This window comes from Oncorhynchus mykiss, chromosome 24 (assembly GCF_013265735.2).
Source record: "Oncorhynchus mykiss isolate Arlee chromosome 24, USDA_OmykA_1.1, whole genome shotgun sequence".
Taxonomy (NCBI): Eukaryota; Metazoa; Chordata; class Actinopteri; order Salmoniformes; family Salmonidae; genus Oncorhynchus; species Oncorhynchus mykiss.
Window position 1 is genome coordinate 18,018,106 of NC_048588.1, and position 25,045 is coordinate 18,043,150.

Below are 25,045 nucleotides of genomic sequence, written 5' to 3' on the forward strand. Positions count from 1 at the left end.
CTGTCATCAACGAGTGTGGCTGAAATAGCCAAATCTACTAAAGGGATGTCCACATGCTTTTGTATACAGTATATAGTGCATTAACATTTAGAAGTAGTTCCTTCTCAGGTTTATAAGAGTTGAGTGACTGCTATGCTAACTCCCGTTACCCCCACGGCATCTTTCACCCTACGTGTTTCCATGGCATTTTCATTATTTTGGTAGTTACAATGACCTCTTTACCTCATGTATGCAGTCAATCCACAGCCATACACTGGCTGAAATCAGTAGATGATAGGACTTTTAAATGCAGCAAGTATCATATAATATCACTCAAAGTTTTCCAGTCAATACTTTGTAGAGCCACTTTTTGCAGCAATTACAGCTGCAAGTCTCTTGGGTTATGTCTTTATAAGCTTGGCACATCTAGCCAATGGGATTTTTGCCCATTCTTCAAGGCAAAACTGCTCCAGCTCCTTCAAGTTGGATGGGTTCTGCTGGAGTACAGCAATCTTTAAGTCATACCACAGATTCTCAATTGGATTGAGGTCTGGGCTTTGACTAGGCCATTCCAATACATTTAAATGTTTCCCTTTAACCACTCGAGTGCTGCTTTAGAAGTATGCTTAGGGTAATTTTCCTGCTGGAAGGTGAACCTCCGTCCCAGTCTCACATTTTCCCAGTCCTTGCCGATTAAAAACATCCCCACAGCATGATGCTGCTACCACCATGCTTCACTGTGATGATGGTGTTCTCTGGGTGATGAGAGGTGCGTTTTCCTTGATGGCCAAAAAGCTCAATTTTAGTCTCATCTGACCAGAGTACCTTCTTCCATATGTGGGGGGCGTCACCCACATGCCTATTAGGTAACGCCAAACTTGTTTTCTTATTTTTTTCTTTAAGCAATAGCTTTTTTCTGGCCACTCTTCCCTAAAACCCAGCTCTGTGAGGTGTACGGCTTAAAGTAGTCATTGTGGACAGATGCTCCAATCTCCGCTGTGGAGCTTTGCAACTCCTTCAGGGTTATCTTTGGTCTCTTTGTTGCCTCTCTGATTAATGCCCTCCTTGCCTGGTCCGTGAGTTTTGGCAGGTTTGTTGTGGTGTCATATTCTTTCCATTTTTTAATAATGGATTTAATGGTGCTCTGTGGGATGTTCAAAGTTTCTGATATTTTCTTATAACTCAACCCTGATCTGTACTTCTCCACAACTTTGTCCCTCCTTGGTCTTCATGGTGCTGCTTACTTGGTGGTGCCCCATGCTTAGTGGTGTTGCAGACTCTGGGGCCTTTCAGAACAGGTGTATATATACTGAGATCATGTGACAGATCATGTGACACTTAGATTGCACACGGGTGACTTCTGAAGGTAATTGGTTGCACCAGATCTTATTTAGGCGCTGAGGGGGTGAATACAGATGCACGCACCACTTTTACGTTTTTAATTTTGGGGAATTTTTTGAAAAAAGTCAGTTTTTCCATTTCACTTCACCAATTTGGACTATTTTGTGTATGTCCATTGTATGAAATCCAAATAGAAATCCATTTCAATTGCAGTTTTTTAAAAATGTTTAGTTTATTATTTTGACCATTTAAAAAAAAACAAGCACACATAAAACTTAAAAGCCATACATACAATAAAATCATCGAGGATAACACACAATAAAGTCTGGGACTTATTTCCATTGTGGTCCTCTTGAGACAAGATGGCTATACAAGATGGAACACAGTATGGCAGTGAAATAATAAAACAAAAACATAAAAGAAGAACATCTATCTCATCATTCCAGTTACATCATAGGGGTTATTCATATGGGCACAGAAGACATCAAACATAGTTTTACTTTATGTTTAAAGCTGCCCAGAGAGGACGTTGTTTTTAAAAGCAGAGGCAACTCATTCCATTCTGAGGCTCCAGTATACAAGAAAGTACTGTACCTTTCCCAGCATTACTCCTGAACCTGTATAAGCACACATCAGCAGCACCTGATCTGGTGCTGTGATTGTGTGCATCCCTAACACGAGGAAAGTAATCACTTAAATATCTGGGCGCAGGACCATAAATACTCCTGTAAACCAAACCTAGTCTAATCTGGGACACCCTAGCCTCAACAGGCAGCCAGTTTAGTTCCTGAAAGCAGCTCCTGCCTATGTGAGTACGTGGACTCACCTTCAATACTACCCTGATCAACTTATTCTGGGCTATCTGGAGTAGAGGTCGACCGATTATGATTTTTCAACACCGATACCGATTATTGGAGGACCCCAAAAAAAGCCGACACAGATTAATCGGATGATTTTTCATTTATTTATTTGTAATAATGACAATTACAACAATACTGAATGAACACTTATTTTAACTTAAAATAATACATCAATAAAAATCTATTTAGCCTCAAATAAATAATGAAACATGTTCAATTTGGTTTAAATAATGCAAAAACAAAGTGTTGGAGAAGTAAAAGTGCAATATGTGCCATGTAAAAGAGCTAACGTTTGAGTTCCTTGCTCAGAACATGAGAACATATGAAAGTTGGTGGTTCCTTTTAACATGAGACTTCAATATTCTAAGGTAAGAGGTTTTAGGTTGTAGTTCATATAGTATTTATAGGATTATTTCTCTCTATACCATTTGTATTTCATATACCTTTGACTATTGGATGTTCTTATAGGCACTATAGTATTGCCAGTGTTACAGTATAGCTTCTGTCCCTCTCCTCGCCCCTGCCTGGGCTCGAATCAGGAACACATCGACAACAGCCACACTCGAAGCAACGTTACCCATCGCTCCACAAAAGCCGCGGCCCTTGCAGAGCAAGGGGAACAACTACTCCAAGTTTCAGAGCGAGTGACGTTTGAAACTCTATTAGCGCGCACCCAGCTAACTAGCTAGCCATTTCACATCGGTTACACCAGCCATTAGGCTGATAGGCTTGAAGTCATAAACAGCACTGTGCTTGCAAAGAGCTGCTGGCAAATCGCACTAAAGTGCTGTTTGAATGAATGCTTACGAGCCTGCTGCTGCCTACCTAGTCTGCCTCAGTCAGACTGCTCTATCAAATCATAGACTTAATTATAACATAACATACAGAAATACGAGCCTTTGGTCATTAATATGGTAGAATCCGGAAACTATCATTTCGAAAACAAATGTTTATTATTTCAGTGAAATACGGAACCATTCGGTATTTTATCTAACGGGTGACATCCCTAAGTCTAAATATTCTTGTTACATTGCACAACCTTCAATGTTATGTCATAATTATGTACAATTCTGGCAAATTAGTTTGCAATGAGCCAGGCTGCCCAAACTGCTGCATATACCCTGACTCTGCGTGGAATGAACGCAAGACAAGTGACACAATTTCACCTGGTCAATATTGCCTGCTAACCTGGATTTCTTTTAGCTAAATATGCAGGTTTCAAAATATATACTTCTGTGTATTGGTTTTAAGAAAGGCATTGGTGTTTATGGTTAGGTACAGTCGTCCAACGATTGTGCTTTTTTCGCAAATGCGCTTTTGTTAAATCATCCCCCAGCATTGCATCGATTATATGCAACACAGGACATGCTAGATAAACTAGTAATATCATCAGCCATGTGTAGTTATAACTAGTGATTATGATTGATTGATTGTTTTTTATAAGATAAGTTTAATGCTAGCTAGCAACTTACCTTGGCTTCTACTGCTTCGCGTAACAGGCAGGCTCCTTGTGGAGTGCAATGAGAGGCAGGTGGTTAGAGCGTTGAACTTGTTAACTGTAAGGTTGCAAGATTGGATCCCCCGAGCTGACAAGGTGAAAACCTGTCGTTCTGCCCCTGAACAAGGCAGTTAACCCACCGTTCCTAGGCCATCATTGAAAATAAGAATGTGTTCTTAACTGACTTGCCTAGTTAAATAAAGGTTAAAAAATAATAATAATCGGCACCCAAAAATACCGATTTCCGATTGTTATGAAAACTTGAAATCGGCCCTAATTAATTGGCCATTCCGATTAATCTGTCAACCTCTAATCTGGAGCTTCCCCTTCATAAATTTAGATAAGCCACCAAACCAGGAAGTACTAGCATAGTCAAAATGACATTGAATGAGGGCAGTATCTAGCACTTTCATGGAGTCCTTATCAAGCAGCTTGGACTTTCTAGCCAAAAACTTAGTCCTGGTATTAACCTTCCCTAGCACGTTATTGGCCATGCTCACACCTCCCAAGCTTCCATCAAGGATACATCCCAAGTAGCTAACATAGGGGGTGAGGTGCTGACTACTAAAACCTAACTCCACTCTGATTTCAGAAAACCTATACAATTTAGGTCTGGATCCAAAAATAATTGCTTCAGTTTTTCCTAAGTGCAAAGATAGCTTATTATCTCCAAGCCATTTGCTAATGTTAGTAAGCTCTGTGCTAAGTATGCTCTCCAACATAGTTTTACTTTTATGAGACACCAGAAGTGTAGAGTCATCCGCATAAAGAAAAAGACCGCAAGAACAAGCATCTTTCATATCATTAATATACAATAAGGCCCAAGCACGCTCCCCTGCGGAATGCCACAACTCATTGGTTTTGCCTGAGACAGTGAACCATTAACCTCTACTACTTCCTGATAAATAGGACTTTACCCAGAATAGAGGGATACTGCTTAACCCCAGTGCCTCCAGTTTGGAGATTAGGAGACAGTGGTTAACTGTATCAAAGGCCTTCTGTAGGTCAAGCAGTACCATTCCACACAGATTTCCCTCATCAATCTCTTTCCTGATGAAGTCAGTCAAGTAAAGTAGACATGAATCAGTGCAGTATGTTTTTCTAAAACCCGACTGAAAATCATACATTAGACCCTGTTTGTTAACATATTCATACGTTTGCTCATGTACAATTCTGTCCAGGATCTTTGATGTTACATAGGATAGATACAGGCCTATAATTCCCAGGGTCAGACTTTATCCCCTTCTTATACAGAGGTATAACTTTAGCTTGTTTCATGTCCCTGGGAAAGGTGCCTTGTTCAAGAGAGAGATTAACAATATGCGTAATACAAGGGCCAATTTGCTCAGCAGAATCTATTAGAAACCTTGCAGGAATATTATCCAGGCCTGTGTCTTTGGAGCATTTAAGCTCTGTCAGCATACTGACTATTTTGGCTGTTGCTACCTTTGCAAAAGAAAGAGAGTGTGGCTGAACCCCTAACTCAACATAATACTTCTTGACTTGGTTGCTTCCATACAAACCAGAACTGGTGGGCAGCTTGCTAACCAGGTTGCTGGCAACAGAAGTAAAAAAAAATGTTGAATTCATTGGCAACCCCTGCTTTTTCATATACCATCTCCCCTTTGATGTTCAGTCCAATACTGTTTAGTTTGTTTTTGGTAGTACTACTACAGCCTAGTTCCTTAAATGATTTCCAAAGCTTTTTAGGGTCACTTTTGTTTTCAATTATTTTCCCAGCAAAGTAACCCCTCTTAGCTTCATCCATCCTGCTCTGTGCTTCATCCATCCTGCTCTGTGCTTCATCCATCCTGCTCTGTGCTTCATTTCTGTGACGTTTATATAGGACAAAATCATGCTGCTCTTGAGAGTTCTTACATTTCTTAAAGGCCTTATTCCTGGCTTGGATAGATTCTAGAATCTCATGATTAAACCAAGGGCTAGATCTCTGCTTTACCCTGGCCCGTCTAATGGGAGCCGTCACATTCACCACATCAAGGACATTTACATTTAAAGGCTTCCCAGGCATTGTCTACCTCTACACTATCTAGTACAGGTGACCAGTCAATTTTACCCACTCCCTCCTCAACTTTTCTACACAGTATTTTTTGAGTCCTCTGATTCTAACGGTTTTGTGACACTTAAATATGTCTTTAAAAATCCTCCTTGTCCAAAATGTAATAAAATGATCACTGATTCCATAGACTATTACTTCACTCTGCGATATTTTTGATTTATCACACACCAATATGGGGCGGCAGCGTAGCCTAGTGGTTAGAGCGTTGGATATATTTTAGAGGCTATTTATACAGGTACTGTAATTTGCAAATAAATTCATAAATTCATTAAAAATCCTACAAAGTGATTTTCTGTATTTTTTTCTCATTTTGTCTGTTATAGTTGAAGTGGGAGAACTTGCACAATTGGTGGCTGACTAAATACTGTATATGACAATATTTTATGTTGACAATAATTCTATTACACAATTTTTTATATATCACATTTCTTTAATTTTACTGCATAAGTAGGGAGGTCCATGGGGCGATGCACAATTGGCATAGCGTTGCCCGGGTTAGGGAGGGCTTGGCCGGTAGGGATATCCTTGCCTCATCACGCACCAGTGACCCCTGTGGCGGGCCGGGCGCAGTGCACTCTATCCAAGGTTGCCAGGTGCACGGTGTTTCCTCCGACACATTGGTGCGGCTGGCTTCCGGGTTGGATGCGTGCTGTGTTAAGAAGCAGTGCGGCTTGGTTGGGTTGTGTATCGGAGGACGCATGACCTTCGTCTCTCCCGAGCCCCTACGGGAGTTGTAGCGATGTATCAAGATAGTAGCTACTAACAATTGGATACCATGAAATTGGGGAGGACATTTTTTTACATTACATTTTTTAATTTAAAAAAAAGTATAATCTACTGCCATTCATTCGAATTAGACTGGGCACTGTTTGTATTTCTCCCTGGCCAATATGGCTGTAATTTGCACCCCATTCTGGAACTTTGAGGGTTTCTAGTAATTTAATATGATTTCTATGTTTATGACTTAGTTATTATTCACTGCAAACCTCTTTGTCCGCAGAGACACCCCAGTGTTCTGCGCCCTGGTGAATGGTGACGGAGAAGTGGGGGATTTCCTCAGGCTTCCTTACTTCCTGAAGAGGAGGAACGCATGGAGGGAGGATGAACGAGAGAAAAAGGTATTTATGAAACCAAACCAAGGGCGCGTCCTAAATGGCACCCTATTTACATTTTAGTCATTTAGCAGACGCTCTTATCCAAAGCGACTTCCAGTAGTGAGTGCATACTGGTAAAATGTTGTGCCCTATGTAGGGAATAGTGTCCATTTGGGACACAGGGCAAGAGTTTTGACGAAGCTCAGATAACCATACCATCCAACGTTGACTAATATTTGTCCATGTTCTAATATTTGTCCTACCATACCTTTAGATCCACGATATTGAAACCCTGAAGAAGTTTCTGAACAGCAAGAAGCCTCACATCATCGCTATAGCTGGGGAGAACAGGTTTGCAACACTCTCCTGCTTGCTTTCACCTGTGGCCTTCTTAGACTGCTGTTTGAAGAAGGTTACTAACATGACTGAGGATGTATTCCAAACTGCATCCTATTCCCTATATAGTGTACTACTTGAGTGCCATTTAAGACTTATCCTGAATATTTCTAACGTTCCTTCCTCCACTCCTTGTGCAGGGATGCCCAGATGGTGATTGAGGACATTAAACGCACTGCCAGTGAGCTGGAGCAGGAGTCCTCTTTCCCCACCATTGGGGTGGAGCTGGTTGACAATGAACTGGCCATGCTCTACATGAACAGCAAGAAGTCAGAGGTCATGTCTTGCCCTCTTTTCCCTAAACATGTATTTTTTATTCTCACAAGACAAACATTTCCTCATCTCAATTTGTTCTACATTGGATGTATTCTACATACCTCCCATAACTCTCTGAGTGGTCCACAATGCGATTTTAAATCTGTAATATGTATTGCCAATGACTTTAATATTGTGGAGTGAGTGACACTTACAGTGCCTTGCGAAAGTATTCGGCCCCCTTGAACTTTGCGACCTTTTGCCACATTTCAGGCTTCAAACATAAAGATATAAAACTGTATTTTTTTGTGAAGAATCAACAACAAGTGGGACACAATCATGAAGTGTAACGACATTTATTGGATATTTCAAACTTTTTTAACAAATCAAAAACTGAAAAATTGGGCGTGCAAAATTATTCAGCCCCTTTACTTTCAGTGCAGCAAACTCTCTCCAGAAGTTCAGTGAGGATCTCTGAATGATCCAATGTTGACCTAAATGACTAATGAAGATAAATACAATCCACCTGTGTGTAATCAAGTCTCCGTATAAATGCACCTGCACTGTGATAGTCTCAGAGGTCCGTTAAAAGCGTAGAGAGCATCATGAAGAACAAGGAACACACCAGGCAGGTCCGAGATACTGTTGTGAAGAAGTTTAAAGCCGGATTTGGATACAAAAAGATTTCCCAAGCTTTAAACATCCCAAGGAGCACTGTGCAAGCGATAATATTGAAATGGAAGGAGTATCAGACCACTGCAAATCTACCAAGACCTGGCCGTCCCTCTAAACTTTCAGCTCATACAAGGAGAAGACTGATCAGAGATGCAGCCAAGAGGCCCATGATCACTCTGGATGAACTGCAGAGATCTACAGCTGAGGTGGGAGACTCTGTCCATAGGACAACAATCAGTCGTATATTGCACAAATCTGGCCTTTATGGAAGAGTGGCAAGAAGAAAGCCATTTCTTAAAGATATCCATAAAAAGTGTTGTTTAAAGTTTGCCCCAAGCCACCTGGGAGACACACCAAACATGTGGAAGAAGGTGCTCTGGTCAGATGAAACCAAAATTGAACTTTTTGGCAACAATGCAAAACGTTATGTTTGGCGTAAAAGCAACACAGCTGAACACACCATCCCCACTGTCAAACATGGTGGTGGCAGCATCATGGTTTGGGCCTGCTTTTCTTCAGCAGGGACAGGGAAGATGGTTAAAATTGATGGGAAGATGGAGGGAGCCAAATACAGGACCATTCTGGAAGAAAACCTGATGGAGTCTGCAAAAGATCTGAGACTGGGACGGAGATTTGTCTTCCAACAAGACAATGATCCAAAACATAAAGCAAAATCTACAATGGAATGGTTCAAAAATAAACATATCCAGGTGTTAGAATGGCCAAGTCAAAGTCCAGACCTGAATCCAATCGAGAATCTGTGGAAAGAACTGAAAACTGCTGTTCACAAATGCTCTCCATCCAACCTCACTGAGCTCGAGCTGTTTTGCAAGGAGGAATGGGAAAAAATGTCAGTCTCTCGATGTGCAAAACTGATAGAGACATACCCCAAGCGACTTACAGCTGTAATCGCAGCAAAAGGTGGCACTAAAAAGTATTAACTTAAGGGGGCTGAATAATTTTGCACGCCCAATTTTTCAGTTTTTGATTTGTTAAAAAAGTTAGAAATATCCAATAAATGTCGTTCCACTTCATGATTGTGTCCCACTTGTTGTTGATTCTTCACAAAAAAATACAGTTTTATATCTTTATGTTTGAAGCCTGAAATGTGGCAAAAGGTTGCAAAGTTCAAGGGGGCCGAATACTTTCGGAAGGCACTGTAAATAGATTTTCTCTTAACTCTATGTATTTTTCTATTTCTCCAATCCACAGGCAGATTTCCGGGACTACCCCCCTCTCCTGAGACAGGCTGTGTCTGTGGCCAGGAAGATCCAGGACCCCCTGGTGGAGTATGCTCAGGTGTGCAGCAGTGACGATGACATCCTCTGCCTCAAGTTGCACCCTTTGCAGGTACTAATGACTATCATCCAGAATCAGTTCCTAATAGGACTCTGATCAAAAGTAGCGCACTATATAGTGACTAGGGTGCCATTCAGGACGCAACCCCTGTCTCCATTTGGCCAGGCATGGGTGGGAGATCATCATCACCGAGCAGCGGCTCTGATGAAAACACACAGGTGGTTTACAGAGATCCTTTAGAAACCCCTTTCTTGAACTGCATTGTTGGTTGAGGGCTTGTAAGTAAGCATTTCACGGTAAGGTCTACTACACCTGTTGTGACACCTGTTGTGACAAATACAATTTGATTTGATTTGTAACAAACCATTTTTTATAAAATCATGAAAGTGGCCATTTTAGGCCCATTTTAGACCTACTGTATCCGTGAACCATACATGACACAGACAACATCTTGGTGTCATTATACTCCTAACATTGTGCTCTAAAATATGGACTATTGCTACATTCTGAAATACAATTTTACATGTGAATTTATTACACATAACTTATTCATATTTATGTCTCAAAAGTACCCTTTTTGATTTGATTGTTTTAAACAATATACTCTACAAGTGCATCACATTTCCAGAGTGAGTTACAATTATGATACATTTTATGAGCACCGCCAACACAGTAAATGGGAAAATGGATTGAAAGGGAACTTCCTCTGCTGGTGACTTGCTGAATGTGCAATCCTACAGGATGGCTGTGATTGGTTAATGACCTAGAATGTCAATGTATAAAATGGATAATTTCTTCAAAAGTAGCAGAGAGCCCACTTTTAAAATGTTATGTGTTTGACGAGGATATTGTTCCAAACACCAAGATGTTGTCTGTAACATGTATGGTTCACTGACCATAGTGTCTTACAGGTGGCAGGTATAGCTCTTAAAATGGTTCTAAACAAATATTTGTGATACAAATGTAAAAAGTGTGTTAAACATCTTTCCACCCAATTAAGTTTTTATGTGAGAATTCACCCAAAAATCTGTGATAAAATAAATATTTTCGGGCAATGCTGGCGTGGAATCTCCCAAATGCAGAAGTGTAGTTGATGGTACATGATAATCATAGTCTGGTTTGAATCAAAGTCTGTGAATCAATGTGTCTGTAAAGAGTGAGTCTGACTGCTCTCTGTTCGCTTCCCACACAGGAGCATGTAGTGAAGGAGGACCTGCTGAATGCTCTGTACTGTGAGTTCATCAACCGGGTGAATGAAGTGGGTGTGGATGTGAACCGGGCCATGGCCCACCCCTACACCCAGAGCCTGTTGCAGTACGTCTGTGGCCTGGGGCCCAGGAAGGGATCCCACCTGCTCAGGGTGAGACATAGATCACTTGAGGCATCTAGATTGCCAACATGTTAATACAATGTAATTACAGTGTTACTACACATATATAAGAGAAACAATATACCAAGTGTTACCAGATAGAATTTATCGATATACAGTAGCAGTATGTACCTATATGTTTTTATTATTACAGTATCTTAGAATAATTCAGTACTCTACTGCAAACTTTTTCACTCAGGCCCCCTTCCAGCATTGTGGAACATCCCGTGCCCCCCCTCTGCACACACGCGCGCACCACGTCTATTTCTATGGGTGCAAGCACTGTTCATGACACAAACAGTTCACACCCCTCTTGTTGGCGGAGAGAACATTTCAGGTTTAAAGCTCATTTTCATGCAAATCTATACATTTTGCCATGCCTAATGTGTATTCATGTGATATCTGAGTGACTCAAACATTACAACAAAGTCTATGAGCTAAAGAAATTAGCTAAAAACGTTAGCTGACATGGGCTAGTTGATGAACTGGACATTTCTGACAAGTTATAAATAGCTCTCTAAGGTATGCAATGACAGACATGACAAGAGAGAAACTGATGATGCACTTCCCAATTTTTTTAATTGCACCTTGTGCTTCTACTATTACAACCCTATAGTTTGGGAACCACTGCTCTACTGTACTGACTTCTGAACAGATACCTTTGCATGTACATTTATCCCTCTCTGTTTCCAGATCCTGAAGCAAAATAACACTCGTCTGGAGAACCGCACTCAGCTGGTCACCATGTGTCACATGGGCCCCAAGGTCTTCATCAACTGTGCTGGTTTCATAAAGATTGACACAGCTTCTCTGGGCGATAGGTCAGTCTCAGAACATTGGGCATGGTCATTCATCCAATAGTGCAGAAAATACCTGAGACTAAAAAACATATTCAACTCATAATAGTAACAGTGAATAACTTGACAAAAGTACTTTTGTTGACATCATCACACAGCCAATTCACTAAATAACTGAATCATTGACATCAAGTGTCTCTCCCTACCTGCAGTACTGACTCCTATATTGAGGTTCTGGACGGGTCACGGGTGCACCCAGAGACCTATGAGTGGGCCAGGAAGATGGCCGTGGACGCTCTGGAGTACGATGAGTCAGCGGAGGACGCCAACCCGGCCGGAGCACTGGAGGAGATCCTGGAAAACCCAGAGCGGCTCAAAGACCTGGACTTGGATGCCTTCGCTGAGGAGCTGGAAAGACAGGTCAGTGTGGGAGATGTAGGCTGCGTCTCTGAAGTAGTGCACTATATAGGGAATAGAGTGCCATTTTGAACACACCCGTTGTCCTACTCTGGTTTGGTTATGAAGAGCTTGCATACTCTTGCATACTCCTCCTGATCTGAGGACATTGTAGTGATCACTGTTTGAGACTCTCTGTGTCCACAGGGTTATGGTAACAAGGGCATCACCCTGTATGACATCCGTGCTGAGCTGAGCTGCAGGTACAAAGACCTGAGGTCCACCTACAGAGGACCTAACACAGAGGAGATCTTCAACCTGCTCACCAAGGAGACACCAGAGACCTTCTACATCGGTCCATACTGTTCCTTCTCAACCAGGGCATTATTGATATCTCTTTCAAAGTGATGTGTTAATACGCACACTGCCAGGGTTTATTTTGGTGCAGGGAGTCACAGCCCCAAAGTTGACATAGTAGAAAACATGTATAAATCCTTTACTGGAATCTCAACACTGTCTGTCCTGTCCTGTCCTGCCTCTTTAGGTAAACTTATTACCAGTGTGGTGACAGGCATTGCTCACCGGCGCCCCCAGGGGGAGAGTTATGACCAGGCCATAAGGAATGATGAGACAGGTCTGTGGCAGTGTCCTTTCTGTCAGCAGGACAACTTTCCTGAGCTCAGTGAGGTGAGAATCATATATGTTCCATATTCTGCTGCAATCTATACTGACAGTTACTCTGAAGAGTGGTGTGTTATGGGTTTTAAATTCCTAGATTATTATTTGGGGCTATATTTATATTGGCCACAACTGTCTTTTTGATCAACAAAGTCTGACATGGCCTCTGGTCTCTCTGGCAGGTGTGGAATCATTTTGACAGTGGCTCCTGCCCTGGCCAAGCTATTGGGGTCCGCTGTCGCATGGACAATGGAGTCACCGGCTTTATCCCTACCAAGTTCCTCAGTGACAAAGTGGTCAAGCATCCTGAAGAAAGGGTTAAGGTATCACGGTAGTTTCCCCCAAAATATCTCTCAATTTCAGTATAACTAACAGTCATATAACACATTAACTTGAACCTGCTGTAGGTGGGCATGACAGTGCACTGCAGGATCATGAAGATTGACATTGAGAAGCTCAGTGTGGATCTGACCTGTCGGACGTCAGACCTGTCGGATAAGAACAACGACTGGAAGCTTCCCAAGGACACCTACTACGACTTTGACACTGAGACAGAGGATGTGAAGCAGGAGGAGGAGGCCAAGAAGAAACAGCAGAGAACAAGTGTGTACCTGTCTGAGATCTCTAGATGGAGAACATAGCTGGAGTTGATAAATGGCATTTTGGATTCATCTTTTATTATTGGTTGATTGTGGTAATGGTAGTAAGAGTAGTTTTTGGGCCGGTTTCCAGGACACAGATTAAGCCTTGTCCTAGAATAAGATGCATGTTCTTTGGAGATTCTCCATTTAAAGTGTTTTTTAGTCCAAGGCTATGTGTCCGGGAAACCAACCCTAATAATATAATACCAAACTCTAAAATACAGATTTCAACTCCCTATAGCCTACATTAAGAGGGTGATAGCCCACCCATCGTTCCATAACATCAACTTCAAGCAGGCAGAGAAGATGATGGAGTCCATGGACCAGGGAGATGTGATCATCAGGCCCAGTAGTAAGGGAGAGAACCACCTGACTGTTACTTGGAAGGTTGCTGATAACATCTACCAGCACATTGACGTACGAGAGGAGGGCAAGGAGAACGCCTTCAGCCTGGGACATACCCTGTGGATCAACACTGAGGTCAGCTCCATTCACAGGCTTCTTCATTATGAAGCAGTATATGCCTGTATGAATAAAAATATGTGCATCCAAAATGGCACCCTTTCCCTGTTTAATCCACAGAAGTAGTGCACGATGTAGGGAATAGGGTGCCATTTGGCACGATGCCAATGTGTTTCACTTTTTTAGTAGGTTGTGTGACCTTTTTCTCAGGAATTTGAAGATCTGGATGAAATCACAGCCAGATACGTTCAACCAATGGCTGCGTTTGCTCGCGATCTGCTCGGTCACAAGTATTTTCAAGAATGCAATGGTGGAGACCGAAAGGTAGGAACAAGGATATACTTTCTTTCAATTCACAGTATCATTGTATATGGATATGTTTTTATGTGTGCATCAGTCTATCTGCCAGTTTGTGTGTTTGAAAGAGTGGGGGAATAAGAGATACAAAGAGACAGATGGGATAGAAACATTTTCAATTTTCTTCAATTGATCATCAGCTGCCGTCCCTGTTTTTTGAATTGCAGAAAATGGAGGAGGTCTTGGTGAAAAGCAAGAAGGAGAAGCCTACATTCATCCCCTACTATGTGTCTGCCTGTAGAGAGCTGCCAGGGAAGTTTCTGCTCGGTTACCAGCCCCGCGCAAAGCCAAGGTTACCTCAGGACTGCCAACCACACCTCCCACTGCTTTTGTCATTTAAATCAACACCCATTCATAGGATGCATGAATTTGCATAGAAATACAAATGCTGGAGATGCGCTTGGCTTCATTTTTTTTCCATGTGCAATTGACACCCTAAATAGAAAAGCTCTTGTGTTTGAAATGGAACTGCCCCACCCAAACCCAAACACAGAATGTGTGCCAGGACAGTTGGGGAAGCATGAAGCGCCTGTTTGTCTCTGCCGCTGTTGCCTGCCAAGAGAAAGAGTGATTATTGGTGCTTGCTTAGAGACATGACACAACATGAACATAAACATTAACTCTTACTTACCTCTCTCTCACTCGCTCAGGAGGGTTTGTCACATTATCCACAGTAATCATCACTGTTCAGTGAACCTTCATAAATACAGTAATGTGGTGTTGTAATGTCACATAATGTACAGTTCAATAGGAAAGTATTCAGACACCTTGCCTTTTCCCACATTTTGTTACATTACAGCCCTATTCTAAAATGGATAAAATATATTTTTTCCTTCATCAATCTACACACAATACCCCATAATGACAGAGTGAAAACAGAAATACCTTATTTACATAAGTATTCAGACCCTCAAAAGACTCAAAATTGAGCTCAGGTGCATCCTGTTTCCATTGATCATCCTTGAGATGTTTCTTCAACTTGATTGGAGTATATAAGGTCCCACAGTTGACAGTGCGTGTCAGAGCAAAAACCAAGCCATGAGGTGGAAGGAATTATCCATAGAGCTCAGAGACAGGATTGTGTCAAGGCACAGATCTGGGGAAGGGTACCAAAAAATGTCTGCAGCACCGAAGGTCCCCAAGAAAACAGTGGCCTCCATCATTCTTAAATGGAAGAAGTTTGGACCACCAAGAGTGTAGAGCTGACCGCCCAGTCAAACTGAACAATAGGGGGAGAAGGGCCTTGATCAGGGAGGTGACTAAGAACCCGATGGTCACTCTGACAGAGCTCCAGAGGTCCTCTGTGGAGATGGGAGAACTTTCCAGATGGACAACCATCTCTGCAACACTCCACCAATCAGGCCTTTATGGTAGAGTGGCCAGACGTAGCCACTCCTCAGTAAAGGCACATGACAGCCTGCTTGGAGTTTGCCAAAAGGCACCTAAAGGGCTCTCAGACCATGAAAATCAAGATTCTCTGGCCTGATGAAAACAAGATTGAACTTGTAACGTCTGGAGGAAACCTGGCACCATCCCTACGGTGAAACATGGTGGTGGCAGCATCATGCTGTGGGGTTGTTTTTCAGCGGCAGGGACTGGGAGAATAGTCAGGATCGATGGAAAGATGAACGGAGCAAAGTACAGAGAGATCCTTGATTAAAAGGACCTCAGACTGGGGCAAAGGTTCACCTTCTAACAGGACAATGACCCTAAGCACACATCCAAGACAACGCAGGAGTGGCTTCGGGTCTCTAAATGTCCTTGAGTGGCCAGAGCCCGGACTTGAACCCAATGGAACATCTCTGGAGAGACCTGAAAATAGCTGTGCAGCAACGCACCCCATCCAACCTGACAGAGCTGGAGAGGATCTGCATGAAGAATGGGAGAAACTCCCCAAATACAGGTGTGCCAAGCTTGTAGCGTCATACCCAAGAAGACTCAAGGCTGTAATCGCTGCCAACGGTGCTTCAACAAAGTATGGAGTAAAGGAGGGGGATTTCTACATTTGCAATAATTTTTTATTATGGGGTATTATGTGAAGATTGACGAGGGGGAGGGAAAAAACGATTTAATACATTTTAGAATAAGGCTGTAATGGAACGAAATGTGGAAAAGGTCAAGGGTTCTTAATACTTTCTGAATGCACTATAGTGTTATTGTTAGAATGTCATAATCAAAATGTCATGACTTTTCTCTGGCATGCAGGGTTGAGTTTGTGACTGTCACGCCTGAGGGGTTCAGATACAGAGGACAGATTTTTCCCACAGTCAATGGACTTTTCCGATGGTTCAAAGACCATTTCCAGGATCCAGTGGCAGGTCAGAGCATATACAGAATGCTGCCTTTGAAATGCCTCACAATTAAACATACAGTCCAGGGTAATTGTGCTCTAATGACAGATTCACTTCTGTTATCTGATTTCTGGTATTTCTCCAACAGGGATTACTCCCAGCAGCAGCAGTAGAACACGAACCCCAGCCTCTGTCAATGCCACGCCAGCCAATATTAACATTGCAGGTCAGTTTAGAGCCGGGATGATACCTAGTATCTCCATATTTTTTCCATGGCAAAAATGAAAACACAAAGCAGATCTTACTCTTTGGTCCTTTAAAAACATGCTGTATGTAAAATATTGTGTGATATAGCTAGAAAAATAAATACATGTGACTCTGGATGACAACATGATGTTGTTTCTAACATCAGGGCTGTTTTCCTAAAGAACTTAAGCTTTGTGTTTTGTTTCTTGCCACGATACTAACGAGTATCGTGATAGTGGTATCGTCCAGGCCCTAGGTCAGTTACTGTGTATACTTACTCACCAGGATCTCTATGGCTATAATATACTATATGTTACCTCAATTGGTTTTTATCATTTCATGCATCCTAAGGTTGGAATCATCAACATTTTAAGAACTTTTAAGAAGCAGTTTCTCTGTTTAATCTTCTGCTAATGTATAAAGTTGCATGTGTTGTGTATGCCCTATGTCTCTGTCACTCAGATCTGACTCGTGCAGTGAACGCCCTCCCTCAGAACATGACCTCTCAGATGTTCAGTGCCATTGCCGCTGTAACGGGCCAGGGCCAGAACCCCAACACCACACCTGCCGGTTGGGCATCCAGCCAGTACGGCTACACTGGGGACAGCAGCGGTGGGGGGGGCAGCAGCAGCGCCTATCACGTACGTTTGGAATACACAGACGCTTACTGTATATCTGAATGTCATCACAAATCATGTTTCTGTTCAACATGAGCCCTTCTTTTTTCTGTCCTAGGTGTTTGCCACACCAGCTCAGCAGCCCATTGCTACTCCCCTTCTGACGCCAAGCTATTCATACACCACCCCCACCCCTAGCCAGCAGCAGACTATCACCACACCCCAATACCCCAGCAGCACTCCCCAGTCCTCACACGGGTCACAAGGACATGGACACCGCCCTTCCTCCTCCACACCAACATCATCATCCTCTTCCCGCCACCACAGGACACCAACACCAAAGTAAGTCACTTCTCAAAACTAACTCTTAGACAGAATTATCCAAATAGAGAAACTATTTCAATTTGGGTAATTCAAATGGAGAGACTATGGTTCATGTATGTAGCTGGGCACTTAGAGAGGATTTCTTATGGAAGTTTCCAACCGCAGATAACTTAGCTCTAATTATTCAGGAAGCATACAACTGCTAGATTGCGAGTGAGTAAGTAAATAGTGAGTTATCTTCTCTCCATGCTCCCAACCCTCAGGGCAACTTCCCACACAGCAGTGGACTGGGGCAAGATGGCCGAGCAGTGGCTCCAGGAGAAAGAGGCAGAGCGCAAGAAGACGAGGCCCAGAATGACCCCACGACCTTCTCCCAGCCCCATGATCGAGAGCACGCCCATGTCCCTCGCTGGAGACGCCACACCACTGCTGGATGAGATGGATCGCTAGGTCCAGAGGAGACTTTCCTTCTCCCGATCCCACTGTTACTCACCCCTACTGTACTGTATATGAACTGGACTCATTATACTGTATAATACTGCATACACTTCACTGCTTCAGTTGGTCAGATTGAAGGATAAGATGATGGTGACCAACATGGATGACTGAATTGCACATGGAAAATGTATTTGATAACAGTGGTTTGTTTCAAATTCACCTAAAGAAGATGGTTGTAAATGTTGACTATCACTTCTTTGGTAACACTGTTCCTCACTTGCAATTTTTGTGGAATGTACTGGGAACAATGACAACTGCATGACTTCTTTAAACCAGGTTTTAAGCGTATTAACTTCAAATGCATGTGATGGAACAAAAACCAATGAAAACGATGTATTTCTGAATCACCCGAGGTTACTGTAACATGCTATATGAATATTAACCATCTCTCAGTATGGGTTTTAAAAGGCAATTTCTAGTACCATGTATATTATATCTACTGTATACTATTTTATCTTTGTCACATGGGTCTTAGGCCATTTTAATAGCTATCTTGTTAGTTTCTGGATTCATATGAAGTTGCTGCTTAGTGTATTGCATGAGAGCTCGACTGGTTATAGGTTTTAGCCTACAGTAGCTATACAAGCTTCATGTCTAGTCTGTGTAACACAATGAAGAACATTGACAGTATTTACTTGGACGTGTTGAACAAAATAGGTATAGGACCTCAAGCACTTTTACTAATTCTTTTGTTTTTTTTACTTTGAATGTTTTTAGTATTTTTAAATGCATTGCCGACTGTGGTCTGTGCTTACTGTGCTACATCAGCATATTCGCATTACAGCGACTGTCCTGTAATATACAGTACACTTAAATGTTATCCTCTATCAACATTTAATCCATATGAATGTATTTTACACCTATCAAATTCACTTCCTGTAGTTGAATTAAAGTCATGTAAGTGTCAGTCAGTTTCAGTATTCATCATGTTCTCATGTAATCTCATTAACAAAATGAGGCCATAACAAAGAAGAGATCTATCAGTGCCAGCCTGCAGTACGAATTAAAGCTGTATGTTAGCATTGTTGAATGCCTTTCCTTCATAAAAAAAATAATAATAATACAGAAGACCCTCTTGTTTCTTTGCCAACTGAGAACAATTGTTACTCACAAGTAGTCAGACCATACAAAATACAGTATGATTCCATTCAAAAGACCATTGAAAAAAACAGACAATGCAGATGATTTAATATGATGTGGTTTGAGGTGAGAAATGATTATACTGTCTCAGATCCAACTAGCCTACTACATTGCCAGTACTGCTTAAACATTCTGCCCCCCCCCCCCCCCCCCCCCCCCCCCCCCCAAACCAAGCTGGTCTGAATGCTTGGGTCTAGTCCCAGTCTGGAACACCATCAGTAGCATCAAAGTCCCCTTTGTTATTAAACTTTGAAAACCAGTCACTGCTTCCTGAAGTCTCCAACAGTTTTACTATTACCCTAGCTGGTGTTTTCAGTCTGTAACATATCCTGGCAATTTATTGTAAATTAGCTCAATTAAATCAAGAAACAACAGACAAGAAACAAACAACAGAAACAGAAATGGCATGTTTGAAAGCCTAACGCTGTTTATGTTCATTTTCTTTAAGTGGGAAATACCAAAAAAAGGATGTGCCCCTTCCATAAACTGCTGGACATAATTACAGAAGTTATTCTAAACATATGTGTCTGTACTTTCTAAAGTAAGCTACAGTATAATATGTCAATCTCATTCTGTAACACTCCTCAGAGTAGCATGTGAGAATCAGCTGAGGGATTTGAGCCTCAGTGTTACAGGCTCTTTACAACCCTAATTTAGGTGGGGAGAATAGAGTTCACAGTGAGCACGTAATCCTTTTTGAAGAATGTGACCCCTTTCATCAAAATGCCTTATATCGCATTGGAAGAGACTAGAGGTCCAAAGTCCCACACAGAACAAAGGAAATAGTATTTAAACCTGGAAGAAGGCTCAGCTTTCTTGGCTTGGAGCCTGTCTGTGTATACAGTATGGCAAGCATTGTTTGCAGAAAAGTACAAGTAAGCAGTTTACGGGTAAGCAGATGAAATGGCAAACTCCCTGAACTTGGAATTCTTTCATTTCTTCCTTATTAAATATTCCCTGCTGTCTTGGGAGTACAGTACAGTATATGCAGTATACAGTATACATGTACAAAAGGGAATGTGTTATTAATGAAATCATCACTTTTAGAATTCATTGCACTCAATATATGCTTCTTTCCAATATTTTATTAATAATTTGTGTTTAAATGCATATACATTATTACAAAACATTATCCTGATCTTTCATGCACTTGTTACAATTCCTGTTGAATAGTGGCACAAATGTTGATTTGACAAAACACACAAGATGACGAATAACACATAATACACCTACGTCTGAGTCTGCATAGCAGGTTTTTCTGATAGTCAAGAGCTGGCTAGTCATCTAGGACATCATTGCATTTTTTTTTATCTATACTAGAAATATTGTTAGTATGAGTCTCCTTGTGGTGGTTTTCTCCTTTTCTTTCTACCTAGTCTCTCTCCTATTTTCTGGACAGTGGAATTTATTGGACTTACAGTGGGTGTGCTGGTCTGCACAGGGAAGGGGGCCTGTTCTCTGTAGTTCTCAGATTCCTGTAGATTGAACTCTCGTACTTCGTCAACTTTGGATGAAATTGCTGACGCTGAGGGTGTCAGACTTATACTTGTCATTATTTCTTCAAGTTTAGTTTCATTCTCATTATGGATAGGAACCTCATCCTTGACAACAGTGGTTATGGCCTCTTTTTTACTTTTATTTCTACCCTCCCTCTCTTTTGAGCGTTGTCTTCTCCCAGTCACAACGGGGACGCTGGCTGTTGTGGTGAGAAGTCCCTTTTCACTGTGACTCCCTATGCTCTGCGGCGCTAGTGTCTCTGCCTGCTCTGCAGCGACTACAGTGGTGGTTGTGGGGATGTTCAGTACACCAGTGCTGTCAGTAGTGACTGTACGAAGGGCATCTTCAGTGGGATTCTGCAGAGATGTTCCCGCAGCCAAAAAAGGTGGTATGATTTTCCTCCTCAACTTTCTTCCCTCTCTCTCTTTCGGCCTGTGCCTTTTGGTCTCACTCAAAGTCGAGCTTACAGTCGTAGTGGTATTGGACCTCTTCTCATTGTGACTTTCTGGTCTGTGTGACACTGGCTGCCCTGCAGTGCTAACAGTAGTGATGGTGGTGAAGGCTGGAGCACTTGTGCTCTCAGTAGTGATCACTGCAAAATCCTCTTCAGTGAGGTTTCTGAAAGTAACAGCCACCATGGGAAGAGTGGAAGTGATTTTCCTCCTTTTATTTCTTTCCTTTCTCTCCTTTGACCTGTGCCTTTTGCTTTTGATAAAAGTCACAATGGGGGTGCCGGCAGTAGTCGTAACAGGGCCCTTTTCACTGTGGTTCTCTAACCTTTGTTGCACAGACTGATCTGCAGAGATTATGGCAGTGCTGGTAGGGACGGTCTGGGTGCCAGAGCTCTCTGTTGTGGAAGTTGGGAGGACCTGTTTAATGGCGGTATGGTGTGCAACTCCTGTAGGGGTGACAGTTGGCGTTACGTTGCTCTGTTTTTTCCTCCCTTCCCCCTTTCTTGACCTCTTCCTTTTGGTTTTCTGTGTGGTCACAATGGGTGTGCCAGTGGTTGCAGAGAGAGACGCTGCTTCTGTGGGATCCATCAGAGCCGGGATTTCCAGCATTGTCTGCTCCTTCTTGACAGCAGTGACTGAGGTGACAGAGGCATCTGCAGCACTTTTTCCATCTACATGTGGTTCATCTCTCATGACATCATTAGAAAGCTCCTCTTTCCCTCCACGATCTACTTCACCATCACTGAAACGGTTGACATTTCTGTTCAACTGGTCAACATCCTCAGGCCCATTCACAAAGTTACTCTTGTCGACAGCTTCCGCTGCTTTGGTAGGACTAACCATTGTCCCTTCCTCTGCTCCTTTTGAGACTGAGTTGATTTTCTGCTTCCTCTTTCTCCCTTTTCCTTTCCCTTTCCTCTTCTTGTTATTTTTCTTATTTTTCCCTGCAGTGTTCTTCCTCTTCTTCTTCTCTGAGGTCTGTGTCTCTCCTTTGGTGGTGTCTGTAGCCGAGCCCTGAGAGGTGGAGACGGTGGCCAGAAATTTGATGAAGTCTTCAGCTGCGGTGACCATGTTGCTGAGAGAGGGCTCCTCGGGGCCAGTGGTCTGGGAGCCGGACACAGTGGACTGTGTTGTGCTTTCAGGATTGTCCTGCTCTATGCCTGTTTTCTTTGTCTCTTTCTGTACCAGAGGAGCCACAGTCAGCACATCAATAACGTCAATGCCGCCGAAATCATACAGGATGGACTCTCTGGGCACTGCAACCAGGAGCTTGTCATACTTTTTACACCTGTGTGGATAACAGAGATGGAGAGAGGTTTAAGATGTGCTCCCTGTAGTGTACTACAAAGCCACTTAAAAATGCTTGGATTGTTAGTTCTTGTTTGATTTTTTGTATTATTTGAATTGTATTTGCAAGACATTCTAGTTCACTGTTACACGGAACCCAAACTGGCTGCGCGCGTGCGCGGTCGTGCTCTATCGTGCATAAATGTATTCTGCCCCCCCACACCAAACGCGATCATGACAAGCAGGTTAAAATATCAAAACAAACTCTGAACCAATGACATTAATTTGGGAACAGGTCGAAAAGCATTAAACATGTATGGCAATTTAGCTTGTTAGCTTACACTTGCTAGCTAACGTTAATTAGCTAGCCGAATCGTTTCTAGTCATCGCTCCTCCAAGCTTTTTTATCTTTGAACTTACATGGTGATTGACATCTAACTTACCCTTTTACCACGATTACCGGCAAAACATTTCGACTTTCAATCGCCCACGTGGGTATAACCAATGAGGAGATGGCACGTGGGTACCTGCTTCTATAAACCAATGAGGAGATGGGAGAGGCAGGACTTTCAGAAATAGAAATAGAAAGGAGTTCTATTTTAGCCCTTGGCATCGCAGAGCAGTGTGGGTGCAATAATGAAATAATATGGATTTCTAAATGTATTTTGCAACGCTCGCGCACGCGACGTGCCCGGTCGGGTCAGCATATTAGCGCTAGTAACATAAGCATTTCACTGCACCTGCCATAACACCGGCAAATCTGTGTATCTGACCAATAAACTTTTATTTGATTTGTAAGTGCATTATTGGAATCTACAGTAAATACTGTACTTACACGCCATACCAGTGGCGCTCCACACATTGCTCTTCATATATGAACTGGAAACAGGGCACCTCAATGACATTGAAGAAAGCCTGACCAACCACCCTGGAGGAGGTGTCATTGACTTTCCTCAGACACTCCTTCAACCTGCACAGACAGTGTGACAAAGAGAAAATGTGCCACTCCAGCTTACTGTAACCTGTTTGGATGGTTTGACAGTCAGTACATCATAGAATTGGTTTCAGCCTTTAACTGTCTAACATAATTACTCAAGTGTATGAAGCTCATAAACAAAAAAAAGGCGTTCCAACTATAGTGTAGGCAACTCACGCATTATCGCAGTCACAGTGACTAAGGGGATGCCACTTGAAATTGGTATAGCCATACTTTGAGGAAAACGCATGGATGACGTAGGGGCAGTAGTCATGAACGCGGCAACAACTGTCAGTCGCTGTGAACTCTCCTACAAATAGAGAGTGTATATTAAAAAAAAACACAACAAACCAACATCAGAGAAACAGTTGAATGGCTAAATGAGTTCAGAATAGTTAATCATGCATCTAGAATACAGAATAATATCAAACTTCACGCAACCTACCCAAATGGTCGTAATTATCAGCCATGTTGCCAGCTCCACACCACAGGGTTCCAGGATAAGTGAATCCTCGCTTGGATCTCCGTATCACCTGCTTGCCATCCTCCTGGACAGAATTCTCTCTCGTCTCCTTCGGTGTATGTGCTGTTGGCGCGGCTTTCCTCTCCGTGGTGACCGTCGTGCGCTTTGATCTCCTTTGGAACGCTTGACAGTTGTATTTGGCTTCTGCCATGTCTGTAAAACTAAACTCCATATCTCCTGGGTTATTTCTCTGGTGCTTCAGTCCTAATCTGCACACATGCATGAACGACTTCACCTGCATCTGGTTGATGGTTACTGAGCAATCCACCAGTTTACCTGCCGGGTCATGCACGGAGCGCACCTCCTCAATTCCGTCTGACACTTGGTAAAAGCAATTTCCCCCCATGCCTGACATTTTGGCACAGAATGTGCTGTTGAGCATGAAAAACACATCTTTACTCTGTTTCTCTGCATCTAGGGAATAATTGGGGAATTCTCCTTTGACAAAGTTTCTGTCCAGATAAGACAGAAAGAAAAAAAATACCGACCACATTACTTCAGATGGCACTTTCAGCACCACGCGCACTGAGAGAGCACCACTACTGTTCCCGTGCTCTCGCCAAAACCGGCTTTATAATGACACTTCTAGTGGCGCGATTATTAATACGATGACTGACAATAATGGGAGGGGTCTGACACATAAAATGTACCCCTTGAGTGGACGATTAAACACTTTCCATTATTTCAACAGAATTCATTGAGACTGTGTGGTCAGTCTAATTTCAGAATGTGCGTAGATTGATGTTTAGTAATTTAAACATAAAAACAAGGCTAATCTACAATTACTAGAAGTTCAACACGAAAATAATCAGTCTACTTGTGCCTGAATTGTGTTACATCCAAATGAGACAATAACTACAGGAACGTATATTAACAAGGCACATTTTTGCTTGCGTCTTTGTCTCTTATACGCATTCAATTTATTTATAGGCGAATAATCAAAGAAAGCAGAACCTATAGGGTTAATAGGATGGGGTGAACTACTGCTGCCAGCCCAGGCTACTCTGCGGTGCGTTGACC

The 25,045-nt window shown here is 42.4% G+C and overlaps 2 protein-coding genes across 3 annotated transcripts in view; one reads left to right on the forward strand and one right to left on the reverse strand.

The window, feature by feature from the left end:
• LOC110503906 (transcription elongation factor SPT6) overlaps positions 1 to 19,215 on the forward strand; it is a 31,395-nt gene extending 12,180 nt beyond the window's left edge. For both annotated transcript variants that reach the window (XM_021582537.2, XM_021582538.2), the window contains 19 exons: positions 6,756 to 6,873; positions 7,124 to 7,200; positions 7,386 to 7,521; positions 9,388 to 9,525; positions 10,667 to 10,834; positions 11,537 to 11,664; positions 11,853 to 12,060; positions 12,244 to 12,391; positions 12,581 to 12,723; positions 12,897 to 13,037; positions 13,122 to 13,317; positions 13,597 to 13,835; positions 14,028 to 14,141; positions 14,342 to 14,466; positions 16,380 to 16,492; positions 16,614 to 16,691; positions 17,174 to 17,352; positions 17,447 to 17,670; positions 17,916 to 19,215. In XM_021582537.2, coding sequence (XP_021438212.1) covers positions 6,756 to 6,873; positions 7,124 to 7,200; positions 7,386 to 7,521; positions 9,388 to 9,525; positions 10,667 to 10,834; positions 11,537 to 11,664; positions 11,853 to 12,060; positions 12,244 to 12,391; positions 12,581 to 12,723; positions 12,897 to 13,037; positions 13,122 to 13,317; positions 13,597 to 13,835; positions 14,028 to 14,141; positions 14,342 to 14,466; positions 16,380 to 16,492; positions 16,614 to 16,691; positions 17,174 to 17,352; positions 17,447 to 17,670; positions 17,916 to 18,102 — 2,860 coding nt within the window. In that variant the 3' untranslated portion in view covers positions 18,103 to 19,215. The remainder of the gene's footprint in view (positions 1 to 6,755; positions 6,874 to 7,123; positions 7,201 to 7,385; positions 7,522 to 9,387; positions 9,526 to 10,666; positions 10,835 to 11,536; positions 11,665 to 11,852; positions 12,061 to 12,243; positions 12,392 to 12,580; positions 12,724 to 12,896; positions 13,038 to 13,121; positions 13,318 to 13,596; positions 13,836 to 14,027; positions 14,142 to 14,341; positions 14,467 to 16,379; positions 16,493 to 16,613; positions 16,692 to 17,173; positions 17,353 to 17,446; positions 17,671 to 17,915) is intronic.
• A 267-nt stretch (positions 19,216 to 19,482) lies between these two features.
• Positions 19,483 to 24,596, reverse strand: LOC110503907 (mucin-5AC). Its single transcript, XM_021582539.2, has 4 exons — positions 23,948 to 24,596; positions 23,680 to 23,812; positions 23,362 to 23,496; positions 19,483 to 22,527 (listed from the first exon to the last, which is right to left on the reverse strand). The coding sequence occupies exons 1-4, from the start codon at positions 24,516 to 24,518 to the stop codon at positions 20,619 to 20,621; spliced, it is 2,748 nt and encodes a 915-aa protein (XP_021438214.2). The 5' UTR covers positions 24,519 to 24,596; the 3' UTR covers positions 19,483 to 20,618.
• Positions 24,597 to 25,045: the final 449 nt, after the last annotated feature.